Here is a 15,330-nt window from a genome sequence, read left to right on the forward strand (position 1 = left end):
ATATGAATATATAATATATTACATAGAGATACTAATAATATAATATTAATTTTACATTAGAAAACAGAAATGGAAACCACATAGGTCAAATTCAACGTTTTATATGTGCTACAATCCTTGTCCTATTAGTAAAATGGACGAGTCCGCCAATACGGCAAAACCACGCTGGTGGTTTTCAAATAAACCAAGTGTTTTAAAACTATTTATGTAAAAAATCCTGTACCCTAATCTTAAATTTATTTATTTATTTCAACTTTATTAAATATATTTACATATTACAAATAAGGGATAATAACTCTTAACTTTCGTGAAAAAATTAAGCGTTTTGGATAAGTAGTTTTTCAGCAACTGTAATTTTAGTTTTAACGTTACGTTCTGACTGTTAAGGAAAGCTTTGTCGACTTCGAAAATGTTCGCCTATCCTTTAACACTAGCCGGTCACTGACAAACTAAAACACTGCTTCAAAAAAGGGGCTGTGCCGACGAAGTATCTGAACCAATCAAATTTTACTTTAGGTCATTAGAAAGCTTGATTGATTAGCTTTTGCATGGTGGAACAGCCAATATCATTGGATAACTAGGTCAAACGTTATGAACGTTTTTGTAAAGATCTCAACAAATTTGCAAAACAAGCCTATTCTTTAACACAGGGCAATTTTCAAATCGTCTAACTTTAAAAATCAATGCCGACGACGTTTTAAGTTTTTTTAAATTAATCATTGTAGGTACTTAATTAGGCATTACAATGTCGAAACAGCCATAAAAATCGGTCAATTAATAACAAAGTTACATTGAAAAAACTTTCAAAAAATAGCTGTTTTTCGGTGATTTCGTGCCGTTTAGCGGAAATCGCCCGGATTTTTGGGTACATAAAACAAATTGTAATGGCCTACTTCATCAATATACCAGATAAAAACAATACTATATTGTTATTGGCTTAGAATTGTAGATGCTATAATTGTAATTAGTATAGGTTTCTGCCGCGATTGATCTTCGCTAATGTTTATGACATTAAAGTAGCATTTTATGACCTGTAGGAGCCCTACATCTGAGACAATAACTATTTGTTGTCTCAGCCTACATGTAAAATTACACAATCAGCAAGAATACTAGGCCTAGGCCTTCTAGGCTTACTAGTAAACCATATGATTTGCCGACATTGATACTGCTAATCTTAAGTGTAGTAGATACAACGTGTAATCATGATCTATATACTCACCGTTGTCTTACTTCTTGTGTGAATAATAATAGGTACTTCGTTTGTTCGTGATTAAGTTTGCCCTGCGTGTACTTTTCAAAACGACCGCTAGGTAACGTATCGCAACTATACATAGCCAGCCAATCCCGGATCAGGGATCGCTGTTTTCATTCAATTAGGCCCGGTGATTGGATGTGATGTGGATGACATAACCACTAACCAATCACCAGGCACTACAATTTAAATATAATCACATCGATAATTAAGGAGATTTATGAAGAAACCACTGCTTAGCCATATATTAAAAACACGATTGTTGTATGTGTGAACACCGGCCACGTTAACAACATACATGGTCAAATGCATAATTTAATATTCTATAGATTAACGCAATTTTTAATGACAGAAGATGGCAGGCAAATAATGATAATTCAAATATAAAAATTGCATATTTTATTATTATTACCAACTACTTAAAATTACCAGTCGTAAGAAAGTGAACTTTTCGTAGTCCGATTGTGATGAAACTGAAACAGAATTGTTCAGCAATATATTTTTGTTGTCAATTAATCATCGACGCAGACATGTCAATAGAACATTCAGACTGCGCATACGATTTCTACATGGTTACGTTTTGGTCTCAAAAAATGTAACAGTTGATTCGCAGCGTTTTACAGAGGGCCGCGGTTAGAGACACGGAGTTCAATGAGCGTGTTTGTTTTATTGGCAGCAGTGCTTTAGTATAGGCAAGCGCGTTGTAAAATCGTTTGATGTCACCGTCGATGCATATCCTTCTATTCTTTAATCCATGGTTCAAGTGAGAATCGAACTTTAACAAGCAAAACCAACACCGTACATTTAAATTACCTTTAGCGTGATCGTCCTTTGCTCTCGGGAATCCGACCTGTATATTAATAAAATGTTTATGTGACACATATTAACTATTTATTACTACAACACGTATATTTATCCACTATTTATTACTAAACTTCGTTTGTGAGGTGAAAGTGCCAAGTTTCATTATAAACAATATAGTTTTTATGTATTTATTTTATTAGATCCGTTGAATATTTATTGAAATTATGCGGAACGAGATGGTTTGAAATACATGTAAGCACATCAAATCTGAAATGAAAAAATATATATATATATATATATATGATATTGCGATGATTTGACGTTAACACTTTCTTGAATGTCATCTGGACATTCTTAAAAATCATTGAATATAACTTTTATTCTTTAATATGGAAATGTTCAGTGGGTTTTAGATAAGTTCCAATACCTCTGTATAACGGCATGATATATAGGTCATTAATTGTAATGAACATAGGTGATTTGCTTGTTTTCCCCTCTCTTAAAGTATGACTAAATGTATTGTTTACGTTACATGTTATTATAGGTCACCAGCTACACTAAACTTCTTAGCCCCCATAATCTTGTCCCCGCCTTTAAGCGACAGACCCCGTGCATGCTCGATCTTCTTTGTGGCCGTCGCAACAAACATATCTTGTTCTTCTTCGTTGCCAGTTTTAACAGTTATCTCTACTGTATACACGCCGGGTTTCTCGGTTTCAATCTGCCAAAAAGAGTAAAAGTGGGATATATGAGACTGAATAAGGACCAGACCCACTAGAAGGGGGTTACTCCGACTGCAGACTGATGACAAGTACTAAAGTGTTCCTAGTGGTGGTATAAGATTAAAAAATAACACACTTAAGCTGTGCCTAAAGTAGGATGTCTAGCCTGCTATGTCAATTGTAACAAGGGGAGTCAGAATGGCATTATCGAACCTTAAATGTTCGTGCTTGTTCGCCCACCAGCTCACAAAGTTTTTCTGTAATATCTTCATGTTTAACTTCTTCTTTAAACCTAAGTCGAACAAATCGACTTAGCACGAATTCTTTCTTCTTTTCAGATACATGCATAGTTTTAACATTACCGGGGCTACTCGATCCACAACCCATGGTGTTAGAAAGAACTGTTTCGTTAACAGAAAATGGGAATTTTCTTTTAACCGCGAGTGCTTGCATCATCTGTGTAGCCAGCCTACATGGTTACTTGGTTACCGTGCGCGCGTGCAACATCTAATGCCCTCTCTTTGTACGCCGCTGAATTTAGACGCGCGTCAAACTGAGCTAGCTGTTCTCAGTGCGCTGCTTCGCGCTGTCATTTTATGTGAACCTATAAATTTGTCAAATATAACGTGATCAGCTTGGTGTATGAAATGACCACCCCTACAGTGTATCTTCTACCTCTCTCATATTCTTAACTTTTGAAACTTTTTAAATTTGTTTCTATTTTGCTGCTTTTAGCCTCATAAAATTCACTCATTCCAATCAATATTAACTCTGGATCGAAAGTTATTGTCACCCCATTTTAGTCGCGTGCAACGCCGCGACTCTACAGCTCACTATGTCGGTCGGTTGGTCGGTCGGTCGGTCGGTTGTTCGGTCGGTCGGTAAACACTAAAACTTGAGCACGCGACTGCAGCCATCTATATGGCCTTGTTTTAATACGTCGTACAGGAAACTTGCTCACTTCTCTATGCCAAAAGAGGGCAGTCGACGAGGAACGACTTGTGTTTTTTAAATACGCATGCGCAATTAAAGCTACTGTTTCATAATTCCTTCCTGTGATTGGTTGAAATTGTTATGTTATGATTGATCCTCCTCTCTTAAAAACCGTTCTCGCAGCGTCAACCGGGAAATTTAATGTTGTTAGTGAAACACAGTATAATTTTCTGTTTTTAGAGTAATTAACGGAATTTTATGTAATAAATTAGTTTAAGTTAATAAACTGTAATAAAGGCTTTACAATAAAATAGTTTTAATAATCTTTAAGCCATGATAATGACCGTAATAAACTGTCATCCATTTTTAGCTACCTACAGGCTAGCCTACTAGGCCTAGGGCCTAGGGTTAGGCCTAGGCCTACTACGTATCCATCCCAGTCCCTACTGCGTATACTTTCTATCTAGCCTAGGCCTAGGCTAGCTACCTTCCTACCCAAAAACGTCGTCGTTGACGTCGTTGCCTCCCTACATAGAGTAGTAGCTAGGCCCAGCCAGGGGCCTAGGCTAGTAGTAGGCCTAGTAGCATAGAGACCAGACTCTGTTGCTAGCTAATGTTAAGGCTAGGGCCTAGCTAGGCCTACTAGTATGCTATATTAATCTAGGGCCTAGCCCTAGGCTAGAGAGAGCCTTTTGTTTTGGGCTGCTAAGCATAGCTAAATACCTCCATGACTAGGCCTAGCCTACAGTAACTGCTGATTGGCACACAGATTGTTGTATTTATATATATATACAACCTGTTCTGTGTGGTCTGTCGAACCAAGGATTGTGAGTTTCAATCTTCCATAATTATTATGGATCGTTCCTTCCTTTTATTGTTTTTAATGTTTGTGTTGAGGTAATCGGAGGGTAAGCTCAAGGCAAGTTACTACAAGCCTAGTTCCCCCACAAACTATACCACTACAAAGTTGCCTAGACTAAAATTATCCATAAATATTTTGAATTACCTTGAAATTAAGGCTAAAGCAAATTGCTTATTTGCCTCTCTGGAATTACACATCTCTTACATACGGCTGAAACTTCTGGTGGTGGTTTTTCCAGTGTTCTTTCAAATTAGACTTAAACTTATTCAATGACTTTGACTCTACAACAACTCTCGGCAAAGCATTCCAATCGTTAACTACCCTTGCTCCAAAATTATTTGATCCCCATTTAGTTTTGACCCGCGGCTTTGATAGTTTGAAAGAATGACCTCTAGTATAATGGATAGTTGACATATTAAAAAAGGTTTCAATGTCCAATTTATCAAATCCTTTCAGTATTTTAAATACTTGGATCAGAGACGCTCTCTTTCTTCTATAAGCTAACGTAGGAAGATCAAGTATTTTTAGCCTACATACATACTCTGTACCCCTTGTAGTTCAGAAATGAATCGGGTGGCCTTTTGTTGTAGCTTCTTCAACCTATCCTCATCCACTAAAAACTTAGGAACCCAGACATTGTTAGAGTATTCCAAGGTTGGACGTATAAGCGACTTAAATATAAATTAGATTATTTTCTTTGTTGACACAGATGCCTTAAGTGTAGTCAATCAACATGTCAACTAAAAGTAGGCCTGCTGGCAGTGGTAGAACATACAACTTAAGGTGAGATTTAATAGAATGGCCCAAGCCATAATATTAACTAATTTATATCCAGAATGCTAGATTGCAGACTCTTCAAAATCGCGCAGCGCGTTTGTTTTTTTCAAGTCAACAGGCACACCAATGCATCTCCTCTATTACGCGAGTTGCACTGGCTGCCTGTCCAGCAAAGGATTGAATTTAAGATCTTGGTACAAGTATAACTGAACCAAATATCCGCAAGTCCAATGATTTTAAATTTTGTATTCCTAATTATTTGTAATTTGCACCATGATTAGTACTACTATTATTATATTTAAAAATGTCGAATTGAATTGAATTGAAAATTGATTTTCTTTGATCATGCATTTGCCAGTAATGATGGCCTACAGTCCAACTGACAAATGGTTATGTTAATGTATCAACTTAATCTCATTTTCAGAAGTAATATCCCAGTTAAAAAGAAAACTGGCACAACAACGAAAACAGATGCAACGAAGCCTAGACCAAGTACTAAGGCTCGTGCAGTTCCTGACTTTAAGAAACTTCATGAAAATTGGAATGACAAATTTAATAAGGTAATGCATGTGTTGTTTATTCAGTCCATCCATCAATTTGTATCGAATAAACAAGGCATTGAATGTCAAAAATTGCACGTGCTACTTGTGATGGATAACAGCTGCACCCGTGTATTCTTAACATTTAATATGTATTGCCAACATTAGTCATTCATCATAAGCTTTCATGTATTTATAAGCTTTGTTTAGTTTTAAGTCAATCCATCAGGTGCCATACATTGTGAATGTAATCATTCTTTCTTTTAAAGGTCTACACTATAAAACTAGTTTGACAAAAACAGTGTGATGTACCCAAATATGGTAGTGATATAACATCATCATGTCCATATATGGATACATCACATTTTTTTGTCACATAAAGTTTGATAGTGTAGACAGAGCTTAATCAGTCAATTAGTCAATCCATCAGATCAGAATGTAGCAATTCCTTCTTTTAAGTCAATCCATCAGATGCCATCCATTGTGAATGTAACCATCTCTTCTTTTAAGTCAATCCATCAGATGCCATTGCCATCCATTGTGAATGTAACTATTCCTTTTTTTCTGTTTTTAAGGGTAAAGCTGTGAAGAAGAAGACATGTACTCAGGTAGATGTATTTTAATTTAACTTTAATGTACAGATGTTATATATTACTTTGCTTTGAATATTGTATATGTTTTAAGTCCCTTAATGATCAATTGCTTCACTGGAACTGGTATAGGCCACCATCACTAAACAGGGTATTAAATAAATAAATATATACAAACCAAAAACATAGACAGTTTTTCCTGTTTTCCAATGCTGTGTAAATGTTTCATTATACAAACATACATCTTTTTTACTTTATCAGATACAGGCATTTGATCTAACAAGACCAGTTACAAGATCTCAGAAAAGTTCCAAGAGGGACGCGGTTGAAGTGGATGAGAGAGAGGAGTATCTAGATGACGAGGCTTTGCAGAGTGTACTCGACAAGACTAGTGTTGACAAGGAACAGGCTTTAACAGGTACATTCTACACAGTATCTTTTTTAGGTTTTATGGATGATAAAATATATATTTGTTATATTTTATATATAAATCCAAAGGCAAATTACTAAAAAAATTGTATTCATATTTATATTGTTTTCATTAACACCATGACCATTATTTTGTGAATTGTAAATTGTCATTAGAACAAATCCTGACTTGAACCCAGGCCCTTGGATTGGTAGCCGAGCATCATAACCACCAAACCACAACTCCACTGCTATTATATCAACATCATATCAATGAGCAATACTTTTGACGTTATCAACATCATCACCATGATGAGCAGCAGTCATAACATTCGTTGTATCATCCCTTTTATCAGAATCATAATCTTTGCTATTGTTCATCATTTTGTTCATAATCAGTGTTTTTTTCTAGTTTTAATTGCAAATATACATTAATAATAATTTTTCAAAATCTTGTAGAATGTTTGTTTGAAACAACAAATAGCGTCAGTTCTAGAATTCTTCGTAGCCATCAAAATCCTCCTAAACCAGTCAAAAGCAGCAATGATAAACTCACTGCAAAAAAGATCGGTCATGGAAATATAAAAGATACTAATAAAACAGGTAACGAACTTTGTAATGTATGCAAACCAAGTACACACATGTTTTAATATATTTTTACGAAATGAATTTTGTTTGAATGAAATTTGTCCATTTTCAATAATATCATAATTGTATTCAAAACAGTTTTAAATTCCTAAAATTCCAGATTCTCAATACTGTATCAAGATTTCTAAAATTCCATGATACAGTTTCACATGTGATACATACGAGATGCTGTATTATGGAATTTTCCTATGATACAGCAATGATAATCATGTAAACATTTTCTTTCTTGTTAGAACTGGTTACTAAAAGCCGTAAAAGTCCAATAAATGCTCTGCAGGTTCACCAACATCAAGATGGCAGGAGACACCAAAAGCCCCACGTAATCAAAGATGAAGTAAAGATGGATAAGAAAGAGAATGAATATGGCAGAAAACCTGAAAAAATATCAATGAAAGATATGCAAAAAGGTTAGACTAAATTTTTTTTTGGTTCTGAAACTTGTTTTTTTTTTTTATTTTCTGCAATTTATTAAAGACCCCTTCCCTGCAATTTTGGACGTTTTTTGGAAAATAATACATATATATCACTTTAAAAACATTAAACCATGTCATTCCTTGTCTTAAATGTACGTTTTATGGTAAATTATGATAAAAAGTGAGAAACAATGCACTACCTAAGTAGCTCGCGGCGATCGACCTCTCGTGGACGGTCTTAGGCCTAGCCTAGCTAGGCTTAGTTTTGTAGGCCTAGCTGGTAAACATCGGTAACGTACGAACATCGTACGCCAGCTATATACCTAGCCTGACGTTGTATAGTTGCTGCATTAATTGTCTTTCTATTTTTGCCAGACTCTGTTGATACAAATTGGGGAAAACCCGGTATTTTCGCTGAAAAGTTAGGAGTCTTCCATTTGTTTTGGTCTCACGATCGATCGAAAAGTGGGCGAATTACAGGTGAAAAACAAAAATATCAATCCGCGCGCAATGCATTTTGGGATTTATAGCGGGCCGCTATAATTATTAGAATCGACTTATTTTTCACATTTTTAACCGTTTAAAGACGAAAAAAGTTATCGCAATAGGACCATATAGTATTATTTTTACATTAAATATAGTTTGTGATCTTAAATTAGATCTAAAAAACGTAGGGAAGGGGGCTTTAAGCTTTTATTTATTTTGTCATAGGATTTTTGTCGTAGGATTGTTAATAGAAAAAAAGTATGTTTATGTTTTGTTAGAATTTGATATAGAGTTTAAAGCGGATGTCGGCGCCCTCAACAGCATTTTGAACAACACCGGAATCAGTCATGCACAACCCATCGCTAGACAAACAACTGCAGGAATTGCAAATTCCAAATATGGTGGAAACAGACCAAATAAGGTATTTGATAGAAGACAGTAACAGATAAATAATAATTATAATTTCCAATTGTAGATAGTCTCATTTTTTTATAACTGTTTTTTTTTTCAGGCTTATCTAAGGACATCAATATACGATCGACCAGTTCGTAATTCCATATATGATCGTAGATGGACTAAGGCAAACTTTAGGACTCAAATGATGTCAAAATGGACTAGTAAGTATTTAATCAACATTTATATACAGTATACAAACAATAGTATCAATAAAAGATCATATCATAATAGTTATTAACTTTCACCAAAAATTAGTCGGAAAAAAAATCATTTAACTGAAATACAGACGTTTTTTGGTTCAAAAAATAACTTTGACTTCCAGTCAAAGTTTTCGATCAAAACATATCTCATAATGCAACGCGCTTATTTGGCTACTCTGTATGCATAATCATAAAACTTCCTCGCGATCTGTGTGAAAACACCTTCTCAACCGTGACGAATTGTAAACAATCCTAATTAGCATCATGCATAATGTATAATCATGGTTTGAAATCTTTGTTTACTTTCGCTCGCGACGATTTTCCAGAAGAAATGTAATCAAATTAATTTAGCTGTTAATTACGTAAAATTGTTGTTTTTGGCTCGATTTTTCGACTTAAAGTGAATAACTTTAATATTACTTTGATATGACCAATTTAAATTTAGAATATTTTGACCTTCATTTTTTTTGTGTTACAAGGGACAATACATCTTCAAATAAGATATATTGGCCACCTGAAAAAGTAATTTCTTAATTTTTTTTGTTTTGAATATGCCATTTTAATGTCACATTGTAACTTTGATCAAAAGTGTATTGAAAAAAAATAGTTTTGCTTGAAAAAAATGTTATTTAAAGTTTTTAAAAAGTCATTTTTCTGTCAGACAAAGTTTTTGATTAAATTTAACCATTTTTATTTGCATTATGCAAATAAAGTAAAATTATGCATTAGGCAAATGATTTGTAAATTTGTAAGTGTTGTTCTTTCAAGATAAAACTCCATCACCTGTAAAGCAAATGTTGACAACACCAGCAAGAGTTCTTCAACCTAGGAACCAGAACCAGATTGTGATAAAAACTCCTGGTGTAAAGACACCAGGAAAGGGCATATACGGACAGACAACAATGCCAAAAACGCCTGTAACAGTATGTATGAATCACTGCTAACCCACATGCCAATGTGTTTAATATGTGCACATAAATTATATGTGCTGAGTTTTGAAGGCTTCTTAAGCTGAAGACATATACTGGTATTAACATCGGAGTGGAATTGTAGCTTGGTGGTTAAAATGCTCAGCTATCAATCCAAGTGTCCTCATTCAAATCCTGTCATATGTCAGGATTTGTTCTCATGACCAAAAAAAAACAACTTCACTCCTTTGACTTGATTAAGATTTTGTAGAGCATCTTGTGTATTTGTAGGTATATGTTTGTAGATGTTTGTCCTTTGAACAGGATTTTCACCTTTAAGAAGGACAGTGAATGAATTGGCTTAAACCTGGTTTCCATTAAATCCCTATATTGCAACGCTCTTCCCGACATATTCGGGAAGGCTCCCTGATTTATCGCAGTCAAATCGGCAAAGTAAAACCAGGTTCAACCTATAGCTATCCTCGCTAATTTGCCTTAATATTTAAAATCAAAACAATATTAACAAATACTATTATTGTGTTGCTTATTATTCTCTGTCTATTCCTATTATAGGCTTCTCGTGTCGTCAATCCTAAATTCAGTGCCATGGTACCTACTGCACCTTCACCTTGTCAATCACCCGCTGTGAGAAAGACTGTCAATATACCAACACCTCAGAGAGTAACTAGACCACAGGTATGTAATGAAACACCTTGAAAATCCATTACCTAACCTTATGGATCATTTCTCCTGGATACAACTACATTTTTCCTTGCGGCAGAAATAGAAATAAATGTTATTTTAATATGATGATATTTTAAGTTCAACTCTGATGTCTTTAAAGCTCTGTCTACAATATCAAACTAGTTTGACAAAAAGTGTGATATGCCCAAATATAGTAGTGAAATGCCCAAATATGGTAGTGATATGACATCATCATGTCCATATATGGGCACATCATATTCTGTTGTTACATTAAGTTTGATAGTGTATTTTAGGTTGTAGTATTGTCTGAAAAGTTTTTAATGTGAAGGTTTTTTTCTCTCTCTCTCTCTCTCTCTGTTTGTGAAGAGTTCAACAAAAAAGAAAGTTAGATGGGCAGAGGTATTAAAGTCTCCTGAAGACCACACTGCAATAAAACAAAGTGAAATTGTAAGTTCATCTTCTTATACAAAACTAAGTTCTTTTATTTCTTGCACATCCAACAACAAGAAGAACTTTTGACCTTCGATTTAGAAAAGTACATTACCCACCAAGTTACTACTTTAATCTTATTGTTCTTATTCTTCCAGGATGAATTAGTGACTATTCTAAAGTTTACCGATGTTGATGATAATGAAACAAAAGAGAATGAGATGAAACCTGAACAGAATACAACAGAGGAATACTTACAGGTAAGACTTGATTCCCACTTGTATGCAACGCATGGAATCAAAGCCATCATAAGTAATTTGACCAATCACAACTTGTGATTGGTCAACTCATTTGTATTGAGTCAAAGTGAGAACGAAGCTTAAAGCTTTATCTTGAAATATGCGTGTAAATTCTTGACTTATACAGTACTTTGTATAAGTAATGCATGCATGAATTTACTTGATTTTTCAGAAAGTAATTGAGCTTGAAAAACAACTTTTACAAGAAATTCATAAGCTTCAGGAAGAAAGGAAACCAATACAAAATGAGTCATGTGACTTGACCCATCCAATCAATGAACAAGCTATGCAGAAAGCATCGTCAATTGCTCACACTGATTTAAAATTTGTGAAAATCCAGGAGGATCTTCGAAATGCAGATAATGATTCAGAGAGTTCATGTGAACCTCTTGACCTTACTGTCAAAGCGCCCTCCAGAACTGTGAATGAGGCACAATCTGTGTTCAAATTGCCATTGCCAATGGACAGAGTGCATCCAGTTCGTCCACAGATGTCAACAACATCAGTAAATTCTTCTAGGACGTTAGAAAACATGACAGCTAAAGTAACAGTGACAAGCAGGTTATGCAGTGCTACTAATAATAATAATCATCTTGATAATCCTACCATGTCAACTTCTAATACTCCAAAATCAATGAGAACACCATTGAGTTCTGATAGCAACAGTAACCTGCATTCCTTGAACTCTGACCTGCAATCTGGTTTTGATGGACTGCTTGCCAGGCATCAGTTCTCACAAGAAAAGACGCCTAGCGGAAAGTCTTCTACATCAGAGAACAATACTTCAGGTCAAATGCAATATATTTCAGAGCATTTTAAAACCCCAAGTTCTTTGTATAATCATGGTTTACATAAACACACTGATCACACTAACACGGACCAAAGTGCTCATACCACATTGAGTTTGACATCACCACATGGTAACGACACAGGGTGCCATGTTAAGAAGTCTGAACATCTGGAGGCAGAAGTCTTAACTTCTGGAGTGGTATCTGTACCTACACCTTTGAAAGACGTAACTAAAACTGTGCAATACGAATCACCTTATGGTGAAAATGAAAAGAAGCATCATGTAACACACTCTGCTCCATCAGTGAGTGAAGACAGAAAGATCTCATCTAGCATAACGCAACCGTCGGAAGGTTTAACTAATATTCAACCATTGTCTCCTTGTGAAGTACCTGACAAAGACTACTACAGAACGACCTCGAATTACCCTTCTGAATATTCAAATTTCACACCTGTCGCATTGCATCGAGATCGATTACTAGCCCAGTCAAACATCGTGCTAAGCCCTGTGCCACGATATGCAAATGAACCTGAATGCACGACCGTGAACGGTACAGCTTCAGATAGCCAGTTACCTCTGCACAATGATGGACGTGTGGATAAAGGTCAAAATTCAGATTCCTCAAGTAAAAGTGTTCAACTAACGCATGTTCAGAAGCTTGAACATGCAATCGGTAAGATTTGATTAGTTAATAGAAATAAATAAAACGTTTTTAAAGTTCAGTGCAATTATTCTTTAGCATGTTCTGTCTTGCAAAATTACACTTTCCACCATTTGTTTCAAGTTTATTCTTTTTAGGAAAGGATGGTTTGTAGGGGATGCAGTGTTTATGCTTTGTTCTTGTTGATCTTTGTTTATTTGACTCTTACAATTATGTTTTGGTCTTTAATTTGCTTGATTCTTCCATCTTATTTAATTTATGTTTTTTCATGGTCTTGTCTTCGGGCATCTGTTGGGTTGGGGATGTAAGGTTTAAACTGCTTTACACTACGTGTTCAATCTTGGAACTATATTTATGTCTATTATGGATGCCATCAGAATGGCATTAAACTCTGTCTATACTATCAAACTCTATGTTACAAAAAAATGTGATGTGCCCTTTTGCCAACTTTTTTGTTGCATGCAGTAGTGAAGAAAAAGCTTTATATCTAAAATTGTGTAACATCATCTTCAGCCAAGTTGTGATTGTTGTATTAGAAAATATTATTGATGCCCATCTGCTTGTTTTTTTTTTTTTAGCATTAGGTAATAATGGCGGGAAGTATGAGGAAGTGTTTTTAAATGAGGAGGTGGCTTTGTTTGCTTGTCGTCTACGCAGCAAATTTAGCGCCAAACCAAAGGTGCCGCACAACTTTACAAATCCTCTAGCGACTACTTTACTACATGGTGATGAAAGAGTAAGTATTGTTATTATTATGATATTTATATATAATTAAGCACCAAATTAATTAAGAGATAAAGTAAGATACATGAATGTATATATAATAATATGTCGATCTTATATGGAGCTTAATGCACAAATCATCTAAGCGCTTCACATTATGTCATTTTTTGGATCAAACATGTATGGAAACATACAGTACTCCCATACTGTTGCAACCAGTAATCAGCGCAGTAATTGTGTTTTACTTATACCAGGTACCCATTTGTACACCTGAGTGAGGCAAATGTAAGTACCTTGCCTAAGGATACAAGCAATGTGATGAGCGTTGGATTCAACCTCATGATCAATAGTCCAACGTTCAACACACTGCGCCACACGCCCTCACATTAAGATTCACTTAATAAATATGCGTAATACATTAAATAACAATCAAAGTTTGATCATAGATAATCTATTGTTAACAATGTCACATTATTTGTTTTCCTTTTAGCATTTTATTCTAATAGATGACGCAACAGAGTTAAAAGCTTTACCCATCCCAGGATCTGCATTCATGGCTCTAAAGCATTGATATGAATGAATAGAGGTATACTTTATGAACAGATAGTCTAATGGTATATATGATACGTGACAAAGCAGTGTTTAGTTTATGCATATGGGAACGTAACAAGAGATGTCACAAACCAAAAGGTGTCACAAACCAAAAAATGTCAGCAGTGATCGAGGTGCGGTGCCATATTTTTCCAGATAAAGCAGCTGTTGATTTGATGTGGCGCCATGAGAAGGTTATACCTTTTCAATCGAAGTCATTCATGCTCCCTTCTGATTGGACAAAAGAAAGAAATCGTACAATTTAAGCAAACAGATGGGTTCTTGATCCATCGCTACGATGTAGTCCGAATCCGGTACATATTCAAATCGTACTAAGCCTTGTCTACACTATCGAACTTTATGTGACAAAAAAATGTGATGTGCCCATATATGGACATGATGATGTCATATCACTACCATATGTGGGCATATTACTACCATATTTCGGCACATCACACTTTTTTTGTCAAACTAGTTTGATAGTGTAGATAGAGCTTTAGATCACATGCATTTAGAGTTCGTCAGCACCCGCTCAGCAGGCCTTTGAAGGTTACACACCTATGATGCACAAATCGCTGATGTTGTGTGTAAACTGTTGTTGAGTCTTGCTAGGCAATGTGAAATGAGTATACGGGTCATTGAATCATGTTTAAACTAAAGGATCTAATCATGCTTTGAATTTAATGATAACTTTGAATAGAAATTATTGCACTTTCAATGGCATTAAATAAAATGTCTACATATTGGAATAATAATCACAGTAGTCCTATCACTATTGCAGTGATAGTTACCATTTATTGTAAATTTGTATAGAGCTAAAACCATTCATATGAAATGAAATTGTAAATACATTTACTGTACATGTAATGTATACTTGCCTAAATGTTTTTATAAAACATCACATTTTTGGGATTTTTTTAAAATTGCAGTGTGTTTATATTGTATTACAGTCATAAACTAAACAAATTACATGTTTTGAGTTTTATTGTTTTTTATTTGCCAGTGTTTGGCACAGCGATTTTATATCGATCGTCAGATGCGATAGAAATAGGCCTAGATTATTAACAAATGTTTTGTTTTATGCATAGCATGGTGGTGAATAAAAATCTACAACTTTCATTTTTTTGAATATAA

The 15,330-nt window shown here is 34.9% G+C and overlaps 2 protein-coding genes across 3 annotated transcripts; one reads left to right on the forward strand and one right to left on the reverse strand.

Annotated features, from left to right (window-relative positions):
• Positions 1-2,171: 2,171 nt before the first annotated feature.
• On the reverse strand, positions 2,172-3,197 carry LOC144841068 (uncharacterized). Its single transcript, XM_078697246.1, has 3 exons — positions 2,992-3,197; positions 2,589-2,777; positions 2,172-2,323 (listed from the first exon to the last, which is right to left on the reverse strand). The coding sequence occupies exons 1-2, from the start codon at positions 3,163-3,165 to the stop codon at positions 2,595-2,597; spliced, it is 357 nt and encodes a 118-aa protein (XP_078553372.1). The 5' UTR covers positions 3,166-3,197; the 3' UTR covers positions 2,172-2,323; positions 2,589-2,594.
• Positions 3,198-3,888: 691 nt separating this feature from the next.
• Positions 3,889-15,267, forward strand: LOC144841034 (uncharacterized). Of its 2 annotated transcripts, none has more exons than XM_078697187.1 (16): positions 3,889-3,917; positions 5,280-5,356; positions 5,775-5,910; positions 6,465-6,497; positions 6,741-6,897; positions 7,347-7,490; positions 7,769-7,942; positions 8,713-8,855; positions 8,946-9,051; positions 9,859-10,013; positions 10,572-10,694; positions 11,070-11,150; positions 11,291-11,392; positions 11,604-12,894; positions 13,461-13,618; positions 14,096-15,267. In XM_078697187.1, exons 2-16 carry the CDS (start codon positions 5,307-5,309, stop codon positions 14,174-14,176), a joined length of 2,934 nt encoding a protein of 977 aa, XP_078553313.1. In that variant the 5' UTR covers positions 3,889-3,917; positions 5,280-5,306; the 3' UTR covers positions 14,177-15,267. The 2 variants fall into 2 exon arrangements, with proteins under 2 accessions (XP_078553313.1, XP_078553312.1); XM_078697186.1 differs by having other exon boundaries at positions 5,283-5,356.
• The last annotated feature ends 63 nt before the right edge of the window (positions 15,268-15,330 follow it).

The sequence above is a fragment of the Antedon bifida genome, chromosome 4 (assembly GCF_963402885.1).
Source record: "Antedon bifida chromosome 4, ecAntBifi1.1, whole genome shotgun sequence".
Classification (NCBI taxonomy): Eukaryota; Metazoa; Echinodermata; class Crinoidea; order Comatulida; family Antedonidae; genus Antedon; species Antedon bifida.